The sequence below is a fragment of the Oncorhynchus keta genome, chromosome 28, assembly GCF_023373465.1.
Source record: "Oncorhynchus keta strain PuntledgeMale-10-30-2019 chromosome 28, Oket_V2, whole genome shotgun sequence".
NCBI lineage: Eukaryota > Metazoa > Chordata > Actinopteri > Salmoniformes > Salmonidae > Oncorhynchus > Oncorhynchus keta.
This window is the reverse complement of record NC_068448.1, coordinates 11,187,316-11,204,842: the sequence shown is the minus strand read 5'-3', so window position 1 is coordinate 11,204,842 and position 17,527 is coordinate 11,187,316. Positions and strand designations below refer to the sequence as shown.

General features: G+C 39.0%; 1 protein-coding gene across 1 annotated transcript; it reads left to right on the top strand.

The window, feature by feature from the left end:
* The first annotated feature begins 5,029 nt into the window (after positions 1-5,029).
* LOC118360604 (mitogen-activated protein kinase 14A-like) lies at positions 5,030-16,153 on the top strand. The gene is made up of 12 exons (XM_035739846.2): positions 5,030-5,241; positions 7,315-7,444; positions 7,864-7,922; positions 8,535-8,646; positions 8,755-8,784; positions 8,886-8,933; positions 9,154-9,268; positions 9,424-9,495; positions 11,246-11,325; positions 11,457-11,535; positions 12,013-12,186; positions 12,372-16,153. Exons 1-12 carry the CDS (start codon positions 5,123-5,125, stop codon positions 12,431-12,433), a joined length of 1,080 nt encoding a protein of 359 aa, XP_035595739.1. The 5' UTR covers positions 5,030-5,122; the 3' UTR covers positions 12,434-16,153.
* The last annotated feature ends 1,374 nt before the right edge of the window (positions 16,154-17,527 follow it).

The window sequence follows — 17,527 nt, the reverse complement described above, 5'->3', positions numbered from 1 at the left end:
ATGTGTCTACCTTTGGGGTGCAGGTAGCCTAGTGGTTATGGCGTTGGGCCAGTAACCAAAAGGTTGCTGGATTGAATTCTCAAACTGACAAAGTAAAAAATCTGTCATTCTGCCGCTGCCCACTGTTCCCCGGTAGGCTGTCATTGTAAATATGAAATTGTTCTTAACTAACTTACCTAGTTAAATTAAATGTGGATTGTGTTCTGTTGTTGTGGTATGTCCACCATATGATGGGGTCAGTGGTCACATGTTTGGAGGGAATTGGCTTTTCTTTTTGGGCAAAAGACCATCCTCTCTCCTCAGTGACCCGGTAACCATTAAGTTGACGAGTGGTCGAGCTGTGTGTCAATTTGTTAGTAATCAAATGAAAGAGTTTCCTCCCCTCCTTGATAGGCACCTTTCATTGAGGATACTCATGTGTATCCAACCGCAGAAGAGTTTTCAAATCTGCCACACCCCCTTTGAATCAGCTTTAGTTTTGTCAGAGAAAAACATGAACACGTTTAAACACATTATGCTACTTATTGTTTTATCTGTAAAATGTCTTCCACAGCTAACTTAGTTCCTTTTGATCACTTTATACATTTATTTTGGGATCCACCCCTGTAAACATAATTTGCCTAATGACACACGAATGGAGACTGACCTTTTTCAAAAGGAGGTGAGAGAGGACAGAAGAGAGGATGCGAGGAGTCGAGCAAAACCAATTCAGATCCTCCCATAGAGAGTATACGACCCAATCCCAAGTGGAACCCTAAGCCCTACACTCTATACACTTTTATTTTTTGACAGGTGTAAACAATATGGTAACAGCTCCACTTTGCACTCTGATAGGCTAGCTGGAAGTTCCACCATTTTGCTTCTACCAATCCAATACTCTCAGATCTCCACAAGTGCATGGTGGTGCAGGGTTTATATGGTTCCTTCCTTTCCATCTAGAGTAGGAGCTCTAAGATCTACACAATGTGTCTACTGTAATAATATCTGCCTGTATGGAATTATGTTTTTATCTTTTCTGCTAAATATGGCCAAAACAAAGGACCAAAGATGGATGTTTGGAAAGGGATTATTTTGCCCGTATGAACACGTTGCAATCCCACCTTTGCTAGAACGGCTATCAGGAACTTTTTTGAATAGGTTAGCTTCTACAACTTGTAAAACTACTTTTCAGATAATCATATTACAGGGACTCAAATGAATAATGCAACGGTCTCAGAAGTGCCGACACTTGTAGTCCGTCCAACTACAGTAGGCTTTACGCTAATAAGGTCTATTTAACAGTGTCCAGCAGTATGCTTTATGACCAATACGGTCTATTTAACAGTGTCCAGCACTATTCTTTATGACCAATAAGGTCTATTTGATAGTTTTCAGCAGTATTCTTTATGACCAATAAGGTCTATTTGACAGTGTCCAGCAGTATTCTTTATGGTCAATAAGGTCTATTTGACAGAGTGTCCAGCAGTATTCTTTATGGTCAATAAGGTCTATTTGACAGAGTGTCCAGCAGTATTCTTTATGGTCAATAAGGTCTATTTGACAGAGTGTCCAGCAGTATTCTTTATGGTCAATAAGGTCTATTTGACAGTGTCCAGCACTATTCTTTATGACCAATAAGGTCTATTTGACAGTGTCCAGCAGTATTCTTTATGGTCAATAAGGTCTATTTGACAGAGTGTCCAGCAGTATTCTTTATGGTCAATAAGGTCTATTTGACAGAGTGTCCAGCAGTATTCTTTATGACCAGTAAGTGTCTCCCTCACTCCGGCTGCTGGTCAATTCAGTCTGAACATTCAGATGACAAAATCTGGGCTGGCTTTGAATCAATAACTTGTTATATTTGTTTTGCTGCCAGGAGTGTCCGTAGGATGCCCATATTCCACAAATGTTCATGTTAGAAGTCCCATAGTAAATCATTTAATGAGCTCAGACAAATGTCTTACAATAGCAATAAAGGATGTGGTATATGGCCAATATACCACATCTAAGGGCTGTTTTTTTTTTTTTTTTTTACCTTTATTTAACTAGGCAAGTCAGTTAAGAACATATTCTTATTTTCAATGACGGCCTGGGAACAGTGGGTTAACTACCTGTTCAGGGGCAGAAAGACAGATTTGTACCTTGTCAGCTCGGGGGTTTGAACTCACAACCTTCCGGTTACTAGTCCAACGCTCTAACCACTAGGCCTGAACACAGCGTGCCTGAACACTGCCCTTAGTCGTGGTATATTGGCAATATACCACAAATCCTGTGAAGCCTTATTGCTATTATAAACTGGTTACCAACATAATTAGAGCAGTAAAAATAACAGTTATACCATACCCATGGTATACTGTCTGATATGGAGCAGCAGGTAGCCTAGTGGTTAGAGCGTTTTGACAAGTAACTGAAAGGTTACAAGATCAAATCCCTGAGCTGACAAGGTAAGAATCTGTTGTTCTGAACAAGACAGTTAACCCACTGCTCCTAAGCTGTCAATGAAAATAAGAATTAGTTCTTAACTGACTTGCCTAGTTAAAGAAAGGAAGAAAGAAATATGGCTTTCAGCCAATCAGTATTCAGGGCTTGAACTGTACAGTATGGATTTTACAGTAGCCTTTGAGTTGCAATACTCAATACTTACTTGTAATGTCATTAGCTTTCTGTACAACCAACCACGGACCAATCAAAAAGCTGTAACTGTCATCTGTGTGAGTGTGCAATCTGTGCATGTCAGAGCTTTTACCAGGTACAAGAAGCCTTCATACCTGATCTCACACACAAACACAAACCTTTTTCTTACACATCTGATTGAACAGAAGAGCAAGAGGAATTTGGCAGCCTTTGGTAGCATTTAGACTGGTGCTACAAAAAGAGAGGAACATGAATAACTTCTTATGGCTGGGGGCAGTATTGAGTAGCTTGGATGAATAAGGTGCCCAGAGGTGCCCAGAGTAAACTGCCTGCTACTCAGTCCCAGTTGCTAATATATGCATATTATTACATTATATTTGGATATTATATTATATTTGGATAGAACACACTCAGAAGTTTGTTTGAATGATGTCTGTGAGTATAACAGAACTCATATGACAGGCAAAAACCTGAGAAAAAATCCAACCAGGAAGTGGGAAATTTGAGGTTGGTCATTTTTCAACTCATTCCCTATTGACAATACAGTGGGATACTGGTCATGTTGCACTTCCTAAGGCTTCCACTAGATGTCAACAGTCTTTAGAACCTTGTTTGATGCCTCTACTGTAAAGGAGGGGCTCATAAGGGCTCTTTGAGTCAGTGGTCTGGCAGATTGCCACAAGCTCGTGACGCTCGTTCACGTGAGAGGTAACTCGAGTTCCATTGCATTTCTGAAGACAAAGGAATTCTCCGGTTGGAACATTACTGAAGATTTATGTTAAAAACATCCTAAAGATTGATTCTATACATCGTTTGACATGTTTTTACAGACTGTAACGGAACTTTTTGACATTTCGTCTGCTCCTAGTGAACGCACTTTGTGATTTTTGATTTGTTTACAAAACGCGCTAACAAAAGTATCTATTTGGACATAAATGATGGACATTATTGAACAAAACAAACATTTATTGTGGAACGGGGATTCCTGGGAGTGCATTCTGATGAAGATCATCAAAGGTAAGTGAATATTTATAATATTATTTCTGACTGCACAATATGGTGGATATCTTTTTGGCTTGTTTGGTCTTGTTTGGTCTCTGAGCGCCGTACTCAGATTATTGCATGGTGTGCTTTTTCCGTAAAGATTTTTTGAAATTGGACACAGCGGTTGCATTAAGGGGAAGTGTATCTAAATGCCATGCATAACACTTGTATTTTCATCAACATTTATAATGAGTATTTCTGTAAATTGATGTGGCTCTCTGCAAAATCACCGGATGTTTTTGGAACTACTGAACATAACGCTCCGATGTATACTGAGATTTTTTTTATATAAATATGAACTTTATCGAACAAAACATACATGTATTGTGTAACATGAAGTCCTATCAGTGTCATCTGATGACGATCATCAAAGATTAGTGATTCATTTTATCTCTATTTCTGACTCCTCTCTTTGGCTGTTAAAATGTGTTTTTCTGTGACTTGGCTCTGATAATCATTTGTGGTGCTTTCGCTGTAAAGCCTATTTGAAATCGAACACTGTGTTGGGATTAACAAGAAGTATATATTTAAAATGGTGTGAATTACTCCTATGTTTGAGGAATCTTAATTATGAGATTTCTGTTGTTTTGAATTTGGCGCCCTGCACTTTCACTGGCTGCTGTCATATCGATCCCAGCCATAAGAAGTTTTAAAGCCTATAGATGTGATGTTTGTGAGTATCATGAATCAGCACTGTTGAAATGCTTAAAAGAGATTCCTCCATTGTTTTACCCCCCCAAATTGTTTTACTTAGTGTTGCTTTAAAAGTATGGGTAATCAGAGATTAGTTAATGTTGATGATTCAAGGCGGGAGGAGGTATACAGAGCCTCTGACAGGTGACTGTTTACACATTGCAGTACAGCGGAAAGGACAAGATGTGGTGTGTTTATAAATTCAATCTAGAGTGCCAGAGTGTGCTCAGATTGCACTCTGGGCATTCATAAATTCAGAGCATTGCGTTCTCTAAGTGTTCAGAGCGCACATTGGACGCTCTGGCCTAGGAGTAGGGTTGATCAGAGCGTTCTGACCTTACAACAGCAGTCAAGCAACCAAGCTAAAAGGCTAACTTGGCTAGCATGCTAACTACTTCCAGACACAAATAAGAAAACACCTCACTCTGACCATTTTACTCCCCCTAGCAGAGATGATTAGGCTGTTTTCATGTTATCCAGCCTGTTGGTGACTGTAACTGTGCAGCTGGCAATAATTGAATTACGCTTTTTTGCCTACATTTACTGACACCGGCCAAATTCATAAACTCAGAAGTTATTCTGCGCTCTGGCACACTCAGACTAGAGCTCTGAAATCATAGTAGATAACCAGAGTGAAATTACGAACGCACCCTCAGGGTGGGCGTCTCCCATCTACCTTTGCTTACCTGTCATTTCCAAATCTTAAAGCGATTACAGATTTCCAATAGGTACCGCACTGGTTTGAACTAAAGGGACATTTTGTATTGACAAAATGGAATCGCCCGTGAAGAAAGGTTTCCTTAGACTGGAAATACAGAAAACAACATGGGAGGTTCCGGAGCAATATACCACACTGAAAGCTGTTGGCTCAGGTGCTTACGGGACAGTATGGTGAGTTGACTTTGTGAACGGTCAGTGCATTCTGGGATTCTTGGGACATCACTACCCTAAACCCTAAACCCTAACCTTAACCCTTACCCTTACCCTTAACCTTACCCTAACCTTAACCATATCCCTTACCAAACCATATTCTTAACCCTTACCTTCTCCATGTAAAATGTAAACTTCAATGGGGGTAGGGATATCCCAAGGATAGCACAAACCCTTTGGGTGAACAGGTAATTATTGGGAGGCCTTGCAGGAATAACTTCACGCCAAACCAGCATGTGTTTGTATTCTTTAGAATATACCTCTGTATAAATACAGTTGTTCTCAATCTCAGTCATGTCTCAAATATGTAGAAAATAAAAAATAATGGAAGGAACAACTTTTCCTTAGCCTATAATTGTTTATTTATTTTCAATAAAATCCAAAACTCTACATTATTGGATTTTGACAGTTTTTTTGTTGCATTTGTTCGATACTGAATAGACTGGTCATTGCTAACAGAGGCACTATTGTATTTCCTCAAGCAAATAAGCAAGTTGAAGCAGGTTTCGAGATAAGACAAGAATTTTGCTCTCCCAACCTGGAGCAAGCCCCGTAATCTGCCTCTGCCAGATATAGGTCATATGGAATGTCTGAAATCAAATGTTATTTGTAGGACTTCAGATGATAATTTGTCAAACTCTGACATAAAAGTCAATCAAAGATTTTGCAGTCTTTGATGGCCTGGTATTGAGAGTAAACCACAGGAGGTTGGTGGCACCTTAATTGGGGAGGATGGGCTCGTGGTAATGGCTGGAGCGGAATTAGTGGCATGGTATCAAATACATCAAACACATGCCATTCTATTTGCTCCATTCCAGCCATTATTATTAGCCGTCCTCCCCTCAGCAGCCTTCACTGGAGGAAACCATTCTATCTATATCCCCCACAGTCTGTTGCTATTGAGAGTAAACCATTCTATCTATATCCCCCACAGTCTGTTGCTATTGAGAGTGAACCATTCTATCTATATCCCCCACAGTCTGTTGCTATTGAGAGTAAACCATTCTATCTATATCCCCCACAGTCTGTTGCTATTGAGAGTAAACCATTCTATCTATATCCCCCACAGTCTGTTGCTATTGAGAGTAAACCATTCTATCTATATCCCCCACAGTCTGTTGCTATTGAGAGTAAACCATTCTATCTATATCCCCCACAGTCTATTGCTATTGAGAGTAAACCATTCTATCTATATCCCCCACAGTCTGTTGCTATTGAGAGTGAACCATTCTATCTAAATCCCCCACAGTCTGCTATTGAGAGTAAACCATTCTATCTATATCCCCCACAGTCTGTTGCTATTGAGAGTAAACCATTCTATCTATATCCCCCAGTCTGTTGCTATTGAGAGTAAACCATTCTAGAGTGAACCATTCTATCTATATCCCCCACAGTCTGTTGCTATTGAGAGTAAACCATTCTATCTATATCCCCCACAGTCTGTTGCTATTGAGAGTGAACCATTCTATCTATATCCCCCACAGTCTATTGCTATTGAGAGTAAACCATTCTATCTATATCCCCCACTGTCTGTTGCTATTGAGAGTAAACCATTATATCTATATCCCCCACAGTCTATTGCTATTGAGAGTAAACCATTCTATCTATATCCCCCACAGTCTATTGCTATTGAGAGTAAACCATTCTATCTATATCCCCCACAGTCTGTTGCTATTGAGAGTAAACCATTCTATCTATATCCCCCACAGTCTGTTGCTATTGAGAGTAAACCATTCTATCTATATCCCCCACAGTCTGTTGCTATTGAGAGTAAACCATTCTATCTATATCCCCCACAGTCTGTTGCTATTGAGAGTGAACCATTCTATCTATATCCCCCACAGTCTATTGCTATTGAGAGTAAACCATTCTATCTATATCCCCCACAGTCTGTTGCTATTGAGAGTAAACCATTCTATCTATATTCCCCACAGTCTATTGTTATTGAGAGTAAACCAGTCTATCTCGTCTGAGACATAATTGTTATATCCAGCACTAATGTACTTTGTCTTCTGACCTTGTCTCATTTATTAGTTCTGCTATTGACCAGCAGACCAAGGAGAAGGTGGCCATTAAGAAGCTCTATCGTCCATTTCAGTCCCTGATCCATGCTAAACGGGCCTACCGGGAACTACGACTGTTGCGCCACATCCAGCATGACAATGTAAGTACTTGTTACCTACTATTATAGTGGGATATCTGAGATGCGCTCCCCTAGACAGAGATTCCAGTCACTCAAAAATGTAGAGGCTTTTCATTACAATGCAGTAATTGTCATTCTACAGTACTTCACATCAGAATAATTTGCAGTCCAATGGACACTATTCAGCATCCAGTTGTATTGCTTTGCCTCTTTCCTATGTGTTTATTTATGTTTAGGGTAAAGGAATAGCGGCCGTTATGGGCCAGTGTTTTCACTCAACACTTCACAGGGCACATATTCCTAGAGAACTGTTCATCAGGCCCACTTATTCTGTTACGGCCGATGAATAAGTCTCACTGCAATGTATAATGTGCGTGTGCTCACTTATCGTGGGAATAAACCCTTCCATTCCTCTAATACTCCCTGTTGTTTTCCTAAAGGTGATCTGCCTCCTTAATGTCTTCACACCTGATTTCTCCCTGGAGAAATTCCAGACATTGTGAGTGGTGAGCTGTGAATAGCATTCCTCTGCCAGTTGTCTCAGCTTGTTGAGACAGGCTGCTCAGAGTGTATCTTGGACTTTTAGTTTCATAGTGTAGTGTGTGTTTTCTGTTTGTGTTTGTCTGTGTCTGTGTCTGTGTCTGTGTCTGTGTGTGTGTGTGTGTGTGTGTGTGTGTGTGTGTGTGTGTGTGTGTGTGTGTGTGTGTGTGTGTGTGTGTGTGTGTGTGTGTGTGTGTGTGTGTGTGTGTGTGTGTGTGTGTGTGTGTGTGTGTGTGTGTGTGTGTGTGTGTGTGTGTGTGTGTGTGTGCTTGCAGGCGTGCAGGTTTGTTCATGTTTGTTTGTGCTTGGGTATGTGATATCTTCTCATATCTGAGAAAAAACATAGATTTGATGTCTGGTTTAGGATTCTTACCACGAGACACGGTATATGATGTACCCTGCATTATTTTGTCATGTTATTATACACCTGCAGCACTTTTAGTTGTAGGTGGTAGAATTAGTACATTATGTTTTGTATCATTCCATATCCCTGCTTGTATTCTCTGCCACAGTTACATGGTGATACTGTTTGTATCTGGCTACTGCCCCCCCTCTCTCCTTCATGTCACAGTTACATGGTGATGCCCTTCGTTGCTGAGGATCTCGGTAGCATCATGAAGAGGAGGAGATTGACTGATCGCGTCATCGTTTACCTCTTCTACCAGCTTCTATGTGGCCTCAAGGTGTTTACCACCACTCATTAAGTGTATACACAGGCCTTTAAATAATGTTATTACCAATGTGAAAATGATTCATCAAAAATGTATATTTTTCTATTTTTCTACACTTAGTATATCCATTCTGCAGGGATCATCCATCGGGTTTGTATTAGGCTCTTATCAATATACATGAAACACATTTCTAAGTACATTTGAGTGACCAGATCGTATAACATCCTACAATACTTTGCTTTATTATTTAGGACCTAAAACCTGGCAACCTAGCCGTGAACGATAACTGTGAATTGAAGGTAAATAAGAATTTGGCAACAACCTGCATGTACATGTATTTATAATACTGCACTTTTCATTTTATAACCTTCAGACAGTGAGAGAAATGTAATTTACTTGATTTAGAAAGATGCCACATGGGTGTTTAAAGACTACACTTTATTGTTTGATTGTTGTGATTAAATATAAGCCTCTCTTTTAATAACCTTTACCTCACTTTTCCTTCTCTTTCTATCTCAGATCCTGGACTTTGGTCTAGCGAGACATGCAGAGAGTGAGATGACGGGCTATGTGGTGACACGCTGGTACAGGTCACCAGAGGTCATCTTCAACTGGATGCACTATAGCCAGTCAGGTGACCTATCGCCAACACACAATGAAAACCATTTCATATATTTTGGGCTTCACTTTCCTTGCATTGCAAACACTTCTAGGGTTATCTTACTCTTGTACTATTGGCTCATTGGTATCTCATGTGTTATATATTCTGTGTGTCTGTCTCCCTCTCAGTGGACTTGTGGTCAGCAGGCTGCATCTTGGCTGAGATGATCACAGGCCAGGTTCTGTTCCCAGGCAAAGACAGTATCCTCTAATGTTCCCTCTGACACTTCCACTGTAAAACTCACTCATTATACATCAACAGAAACACATATATTCTGTACCCCATCCAGTGTATATTAATGATGTACTTATCATCTAGTTATCTGATGTACTTATCATCTAGTTGTCTGATGTACTTATCTTGTAGTTATCTGGTGTTGTTAGCATGAATTTATATGATGTAGTTTTCATGAAGTTATCTGGTGTAGTTATAGTGTAGTTATCTAATGTAGTTATCATGCAGGTATGATGAAGTTATGTGATGTAGTTATCATGAAGTTATCTGGTGTAGTTATCTGGTGTAGTTATCATGCAGGTATGATGAAGTTATCTGGTGTAGTTATCATGTGTAGTTAGCATACAGTTATCTGGTAATTATCCTGTAGTTATCTGGTATAGTTATCATGTAGTTATCTGTAGTTTTATCTGGTGAAGTTATCTGATGTAGTTTTCTGATGTAGTTATCATGTGTAGTTAGCATACAGTTATCTGTAGTTATATTGTGGTTATCTGATGTAGTTATCAGGTTATCTGAGTTAGAAGTTATCTGGTGTTATCAGGTGTAGTTTTCATGAAGTTATCTGGTGTAGTTATAGTGTAGTTATCTAATGTAGTTATCATGCAGGTATGATGAAGTTATGTGATGTAGTTATCATGAAGTTATCTGGTGTAGTTATCTGGTGTAGTTATCATGCAGTTATCATGAAGTTATCTGGTGTAGTTATCATGTGTAGTTAGCATACAGTTATCTGGTGTAATTATCCTGTAGTTATCTGGTATAGTTATCATGTAGTTATCTGGTGTAGTTAGTTATCTGGTGAAGTTATCTGATGTAGTTTTCTGATGTAGTTATCATGTGTAGTTAGCATACAGTTATCTGGTGTAGTTATATTGTGGTTATCTGATGTAGTTATCATGTAGTTATCTGGTGTAGTTAGCGTGTAGTTATCTGGTAGTTATCAGGTGTAGTTATCATGAAGTTATCTGGTGTAGTTATAGTGTAGTTATCTAATGTAGTTATCATGCAGGTATGATGAAGTTATGTGATGTAGTTATCATGAAGTTATCTGGTGTAGTTATCTGGTGTAGTTATCATGCAGGTATGATGAAGTTATGTGATGTAGTTTTCATGAAGTTATCTGGTGTAGTTATAGTGTAGTTATCTAATGTAGTTATCATGCAGGTATGATGAAGTTATGTGATGTAGTTATCATGAAGTTATCTGGTGTAGTTATCTGGTGTAGTTATCATGCAGTTATCATGAAGTTATCTGGTGTAGTTATCATGTGTAGTTAGCATACAGTTATCTGGTGTAATTATCCTGTAGTTATCTGGTATAGTTATCATGTAGTTATCTGGTGTAGTTAGTTATCTGGTGAAGTTATCTGATGTAGTTTTCTGATGTAGTTATCATGTGTAGTTAGCATACAGTTATCTGGTGTAGTTATATTGTGGTTATCTGATGTAGTTATCATGTAGTTATCTGGTGTAGTTAGCGTGTAGTTATCTGGTAGTTATCAGGTGTAGTTATCATGTAGTTATCTGATGTAGTTATCAGGTGGAGTTAGCTGATGGAGTTATTGTGTAGTTATCATTGTGCAGTTGCACAAAGTACAACACCATTCATGCAATCAGACTGTTCACTGATCATTTACTGTAACTATTTTGCTTGAAACTGTTTCCACTGTCTGCCTTTGTGTGTCTCTACCCCCTCCTTGACCATCCTGTTCAGGCATTGACCAGTTGAAGAAGATCCTCCACGTAACAGGAACACCACCATCCTCCCTGCTGCAGAAGATGCAGAGCAAAGATGTAGGCCGACTGTCATCTCAGTCTAATGGCAACTATTCAGCTTGCAATGATTCAATGTAGCTTGGTGTTGAAGTCACAAGTTATGGTCAGTATGGGATTGACAGTTGAACATTGTTGGTATTGTCTTGTAGGCTCGTTCATATGTGCAGGGTCTCCCTATCCAAAAAAAGAAAAACTTTAAGGAAGTCTTTCCCTCCTTGGATGTAAATGGTGAGTTGGTCGATCTATCATTATTTTTGCTAATGGAACATTCTGCATGGTGGTTATGAATATCCAGTTCTTCAGTGATGTTTTTCTGCTTTGTATTGAGAACAGTTGAGGGCTGTGATGACTCTACTTCATGCTCTATTTCCTAATATAAACTGGGTCGTTTGAGCCCTGAATGCTGATTGGTTGACAGCCGTGGTATATCAGACCGTATACCACGGGTATGACGAAACATTTATTTTTACTGCTCTAATTACATTGGTAACCAGTTTAAAATAGCAAGAAGGCACATTGGGGGTATGTGGTATATGGCTAACATACCATGGGCTAAGGCCTGTATCCAGACACTCTGTGTTGCGTCGTATGTTAGAACAGCCCTTAGCCGTGGAATATTGGTCATATACCACACCCCCTTGGGCCTTACTGCTTAAATGCCTACCTCTCTCTCTCTCTTCATGTCCTGTGTGTACCTCTGTCCAGCGGTGGATCTGCTGGACAGCATACTGCTGCTGGACCCAGACACCAGGATGACAGCTAAAGAGGGCCTCTCACACCCCTACCTCTCTGAGTTCCATGATCCAGAATCTGAACCCGACTCCCCACCGTACGACGACTCCTTTGAAAGCATGGAGCTTGACGTGGGAGAGTGGAGTAGTGAGTATATCTTACCTATGACGGATTACCTTGTTGTACATGTTGATGGGATTTATCCTGAATTACCCACAGCTTTTAGAGCCCTACACTTACAGTTCTGCAAAGTTTCCCTTTTAGGAAATTCAATTCTAAAATACTGCTTCATGTGGTAAAATTAAAAAAAATATTGACTCTTTTCCTGTTAGGTCTGATCCACATGGAGATTATGACTTTTGACCCCAGAAACCCCAGTGCCACTGCAATGTAGCGGACAGACACAACAGAACACTGGCTCCCCCATGGCTCCCCCATGGCTCCCCCATGGCTCCCCCATGGCTCCCCCATGGCTCCCCCATGGCTCCATCTTATAAAAACCATCACATTTCACAACATGGTTTCATGACTTCATGAAACATGATACTGGAAAAAGTTGCGCCAAAGGAGATGGCTGTCTTTTTATGATCCCGTAACTGATCCCGTAACTGATCCCGTAACTGATCCCGTAACTGATCCCGTAACTGATCCCGTAACTGATCCCGTAACTGATCCCGTAACTGATCCCGTAACTGATCCCGTAACTGATCCCGTAACTGATCCCGTAACTGATCCCGTAACTGATCCCGTAACTGATCCCGTAACTGATCCCGTAACTGATCCCGTAACTGATCTCGTAACTGATCCCGTAACTGATCCCGTAACTGATCTCGTAACTGATCCCGTAACTGATTGTGCGATTGTTTAAAAGCATTGTTGGTTAAGGGCTTGTAAGTAAGCATTTCATAGTGTTGTATTTGGCGCATGTGACAAATACAATTTGATTTGATTTGGTATGTCATCATTTTTATGGATCCCTCATGTTTTAAGGGTAGGTCATGGTTTTAACTTGTTTTAAGGTATACGTTTTCAGAATGCTTCGTAAAAATGAATATGAATGATGTACAACCTTTTGATATATTAGTAGTATTATCATATTAAATATAGTAACGTGGTAATCAACCACACCATTTGCATGTTTATCCAATCTATGTATGAACAATGTTTTTATCATGACTGAGTAAAACCTCATACCTCAAATCAATCTCATCTATGAACACATTTTCATCTCTGACTCAATTAGCATTTTCCAAAATTAAGCATGTTTTGGTATCTTAACTGAAAAATGATGTTTGATGCCAGAAAACTACATCTCAATCACTAAATCCACCTAGTGTACAGTAGACGGCACATGTTCAGTGTAATGTATAATGTTCTTATGCTGACCTTTTTTTTGTTTTGTGAACAGATTAGATAGGTCATCATTTCAGTTCTGTTACAGCAATGGTGTTAAGGTAATAAGTCAAAAATACTTTAAAGTACTACTTAAGTAAGTCATTTTTGGGGGTATCTGTACTTTGCTATTTATATTTTTGACAACTTTTACCTTCACTACACTACATTCCTAAAGAAAATAATGTACCTTTTATTCCATACATTTTCCCTGACACCCAAAAGTACTTGTTATATTTAGAATTTTCAGGCAGGACAGCAATATGGTCCAATTCACGCGTCCATCAATATAATGCATTGTCATCCCTAATGCCTCTGATCTTACAGACTCACTGCAAATACTGCATTTGTAAATTATGTCTGAGTGTTGGAGTGCATCCCCTGGCTGTCCGTCAATTAAAAAAACAAGACAATTGTGCCATCTGGTCTGCTTAATGCAAGTATGATGATTGAGTACTTTTTTCACCATTGTGTTACAGTAGATGTATGCGTGTGTTACGTTAATTAAAGTTGTCTGCCTGTATCCCACCTGCTGAAATTGAAGTAGATTAAATACATTTAAATTGAATCAGATTTAATTACATTTTAATTAATACAGTACTACTGCTTTTGTCTGTAACGATTCACTACCATTCCAAAAAGAGGGCAATATGAATGTTTGATTGTATTGTTTTGGGTGCTACGAATGCTATCCCAATTTCCTCAGAAAACATCCATACATGGTTGATATTTATTTTATAGTAAAGAGACGTAACACATGTTCACACTATCTAATACTGTCAGATTCATTGTAAATCCCATTTAAAGGGACAGTTCATCCAAATTACAAAATTATATTGTTTTCCTTACCCTGTCAGCAGTTAATGGACAAGGTATGACAGCAATCATGCTTTGTTCATTTCTTTACCTGGTCACTGTTTCAAATGCTAAGTTTTTAGCATTTTTGGCTCAAATCCAATGCAAGTCATTGGTACCTATATTATAATTGTTGCTCTTTATGAACATATCATCTATAAGAAACTTCAATGAGTTGCGATACATTTTTACATGATTCGGACATGAAGAGTAAAAATGCTAATATAGGTACCATTAACTTGCATTTCATTTGTGCTACAAATGCTAAAAAGATACATTTTGAAACAGTGGCCAGGTAAACAAAACCAATGCATGGAGTGCGGTCATACCTTGTCCATAGACTGCTTACACAGGGTAAGAAAACAATGCCATTTTGTAATTTGGATGAACTATCCCTTTAATAATTTAGTGGTTAACTAGATTATAGTGAGGATAAATTCCTCAATGTTGTGTTACAGGCCTTGACGATGTGTCATTACATTTGGCTATTTTGTGGTTTGAAATCGAATTCTTCACAAGTCAGCTCACACTTTGACATTGCAAAGAGCCGTTCGCGTCTGATTGCATCTTGTTTTCCTGGTGGCTAAAAATTCTAATAGTTCCTTAATTTCAGTTTATGTGGCAAAACAAGAAAGAATCGGGTGGAGAATCATTGTACCATATAAACCAATGAAATATATTTTCCATAAACAAATATGTTGTATTTTCAGCTGGTGTACAAAACTGAATGTAAAAGACACAAAAACAAAACTTAGATCTATCGCTTTTTAGACTTGCTTTCAATGAGAATGACAGATCTGTAGCATGTACGCTGGGAGTCAGAAAGCAAGTGCAGGTGATGAGTTTAATAATAAACAGACCATTTGCCACAAGTCACGTATAGACATGACATAGTCAAATACTGCCTGGGGACTGGAACTAAGGGAGTGACAGATATAGGGGAGGTAATCAGTGAAGTGATGGAGTCCAGGTGTGCCTAATGATGAAGCGCAGGTGTGCGTGATGATGAATGCCAGGTGTGCATAATGATGAATGCCAGGTGCGCGTAATGATGAATGCCAGGTGTGCGTAACGATGAATGCCAGAGGTTGTAATCTGAATATAGGGGAAAAAGCCATTTCTAAACACGGCATGAGCCATTCTTACTAATCCGTTAGAAAACCAGTTAGGATTTAAGTACAACTTTTGTATTACTGAATCCTTAAGTGAGAGGGGTCAATGATTTCTTATTTAATAATTTCAGCCCTCCGAAATAATATTCATTATATAAATTGTCTCGTTTAATTTTTGGCTGTTCCAAATCAAATGTAATATTTTTTGTTCATATATTTTAAAAACAAGTTGTTTGGTATAGTCCGGGCCATAAGTACATAGGTAAACTGGGATATGACTAAAGCATTAATCAGGGTGATTTTTCAACAAATAGACAGGTGTTTACCTTTCCATGGTAGCAAGATCCTATCTATTTTTGATAACTTTCTGTAAAAATGTAAAACCTTAGTATTCTTTGTTTTCTTTATTATTTTGGTTAGGTCAGGGTGTGACATGGGTGATATGTGTGTTTTTGTCTCATCTAGGGTTTTTGTACTGTCTAGGGCTTTTGTAGATTTGTGGGGTTGTTTCCATCTAGGTGTTTATGTAGGTCTATGGTTGCCTAGATTGGTTCTCAATTAGAGGCTGGTGTTTATCTTTGTCTCTGATTGGGAACCATATTTAGGCAGCCATCTTCTTTGGATATTTTGTGTTATTTCGGGTTATTTTCTATGTGTAGTTGCCTGTGTCAGCACTCTTTAGCGTAGCATCACGGTTGTTTTTGTTTAAGTGTTATGTGTTTTTCGTCATTCAATAAAAGAATGGATTCACACAATGCTGCGCTTTGGTCCGCTTCTTACGACGATCGTGACAGGATATAAATAGCGAGTATGTCCACTTCACCGTCGGACCTTTTTATTGGTAAACTACACGGTAATGAAAAATGTTTGTTTTTTAAAATGCGATCCAATCTGTAATATGGTACAGTTATCATACGGTTGAAGTTGTAAGTTTACATACACTTAGGTTGGAGTCAATAAAACTCGTTTTTCAACCACTCCACAAATTTGTTAACAAACTATAGATTTGGCAAGTCGGTTAGGACATCTACTTTGAGCATGACACGTAATTTTTCCAACATTTGTTTACAGACAGATTATTTCACTTATAATTCACTGTATCACAATTCCAGTGGGTCAGAAGTTTCTATACTCTAAATTGACTGCCTTTAAACAGCTTGGAAAATTCCACAAAATGAAGTCAAGAATTTAGAAGCTTCTGATGGGCTAGTTGACATCATTTGAGTCAATTGGAGGTGTACCTGTGGATGTATTTCAAGGCCTACCTTCAAACTCAGTGCCTCTTTGCTTGTCATCATGGGAAAATCAAAAGAAATCAGGCAAAACCTCAGAAACAAAATTCTAGACCTCAACATGTTTGGTTCATTCTTGGGCGCAATTTCCAAATGCCTGAAGGTGAAGGAAAAAGAAAACCGCACACTGCTCTTTCCTTCACCTTCAACTGTTGCCATGCACCTGCAAAAAAGATTGCTCAGATGTGCAAGTGACCTTTTAATTTCAAACACCTGAAGGTACCATCGTTATGTTTGGGGGAAAAAGGGAGAGGCTTGCAAGCCGATGAACACCATCCCAACCATGAAGCACGGGGGTGGCAGCATCATGTTGTGGGGGTGCTTTGCTGCAAGAGGGACTGGTGCACTTCAAAAAATAGATGGCATGATGAGGTGGGAAAATTATGCGGATATATTGAAGGAACATCTCAAGACATCAGTCAGGAAGTTAGAGCTTGGTCACAAATGGGTCTTCCAAATGGACAATGACCCCAAGCATAACTGAAAAATTGTGTGCAAGTAAGGAGGCCTACAAACCTGAATCAGTTACACCAGCGCTGTCAGAAGGAATGGGCCAAAATTCACCCAACTTATTGTGGGAAGCTTGAGGAAGGCTACCCGAAACATTTGACCCAAGTTAAACAATTTAAAGGAAATGCTACCATGTACCAATTGAGAGTATGTAAACTTCTGACCCACTGGGAATGTCCTGAAAGAAATTAAAGCTGAAATAAATGATTCTCTCCACTATTATTCTGACATTTCACATTGTTAAAATAAAGTGGGGATCCTAACTGACCTAAAACAGGGATTTTTTACTAGGATTAAATGTCAGGAATTGTTAAAAACTGAGTTTAA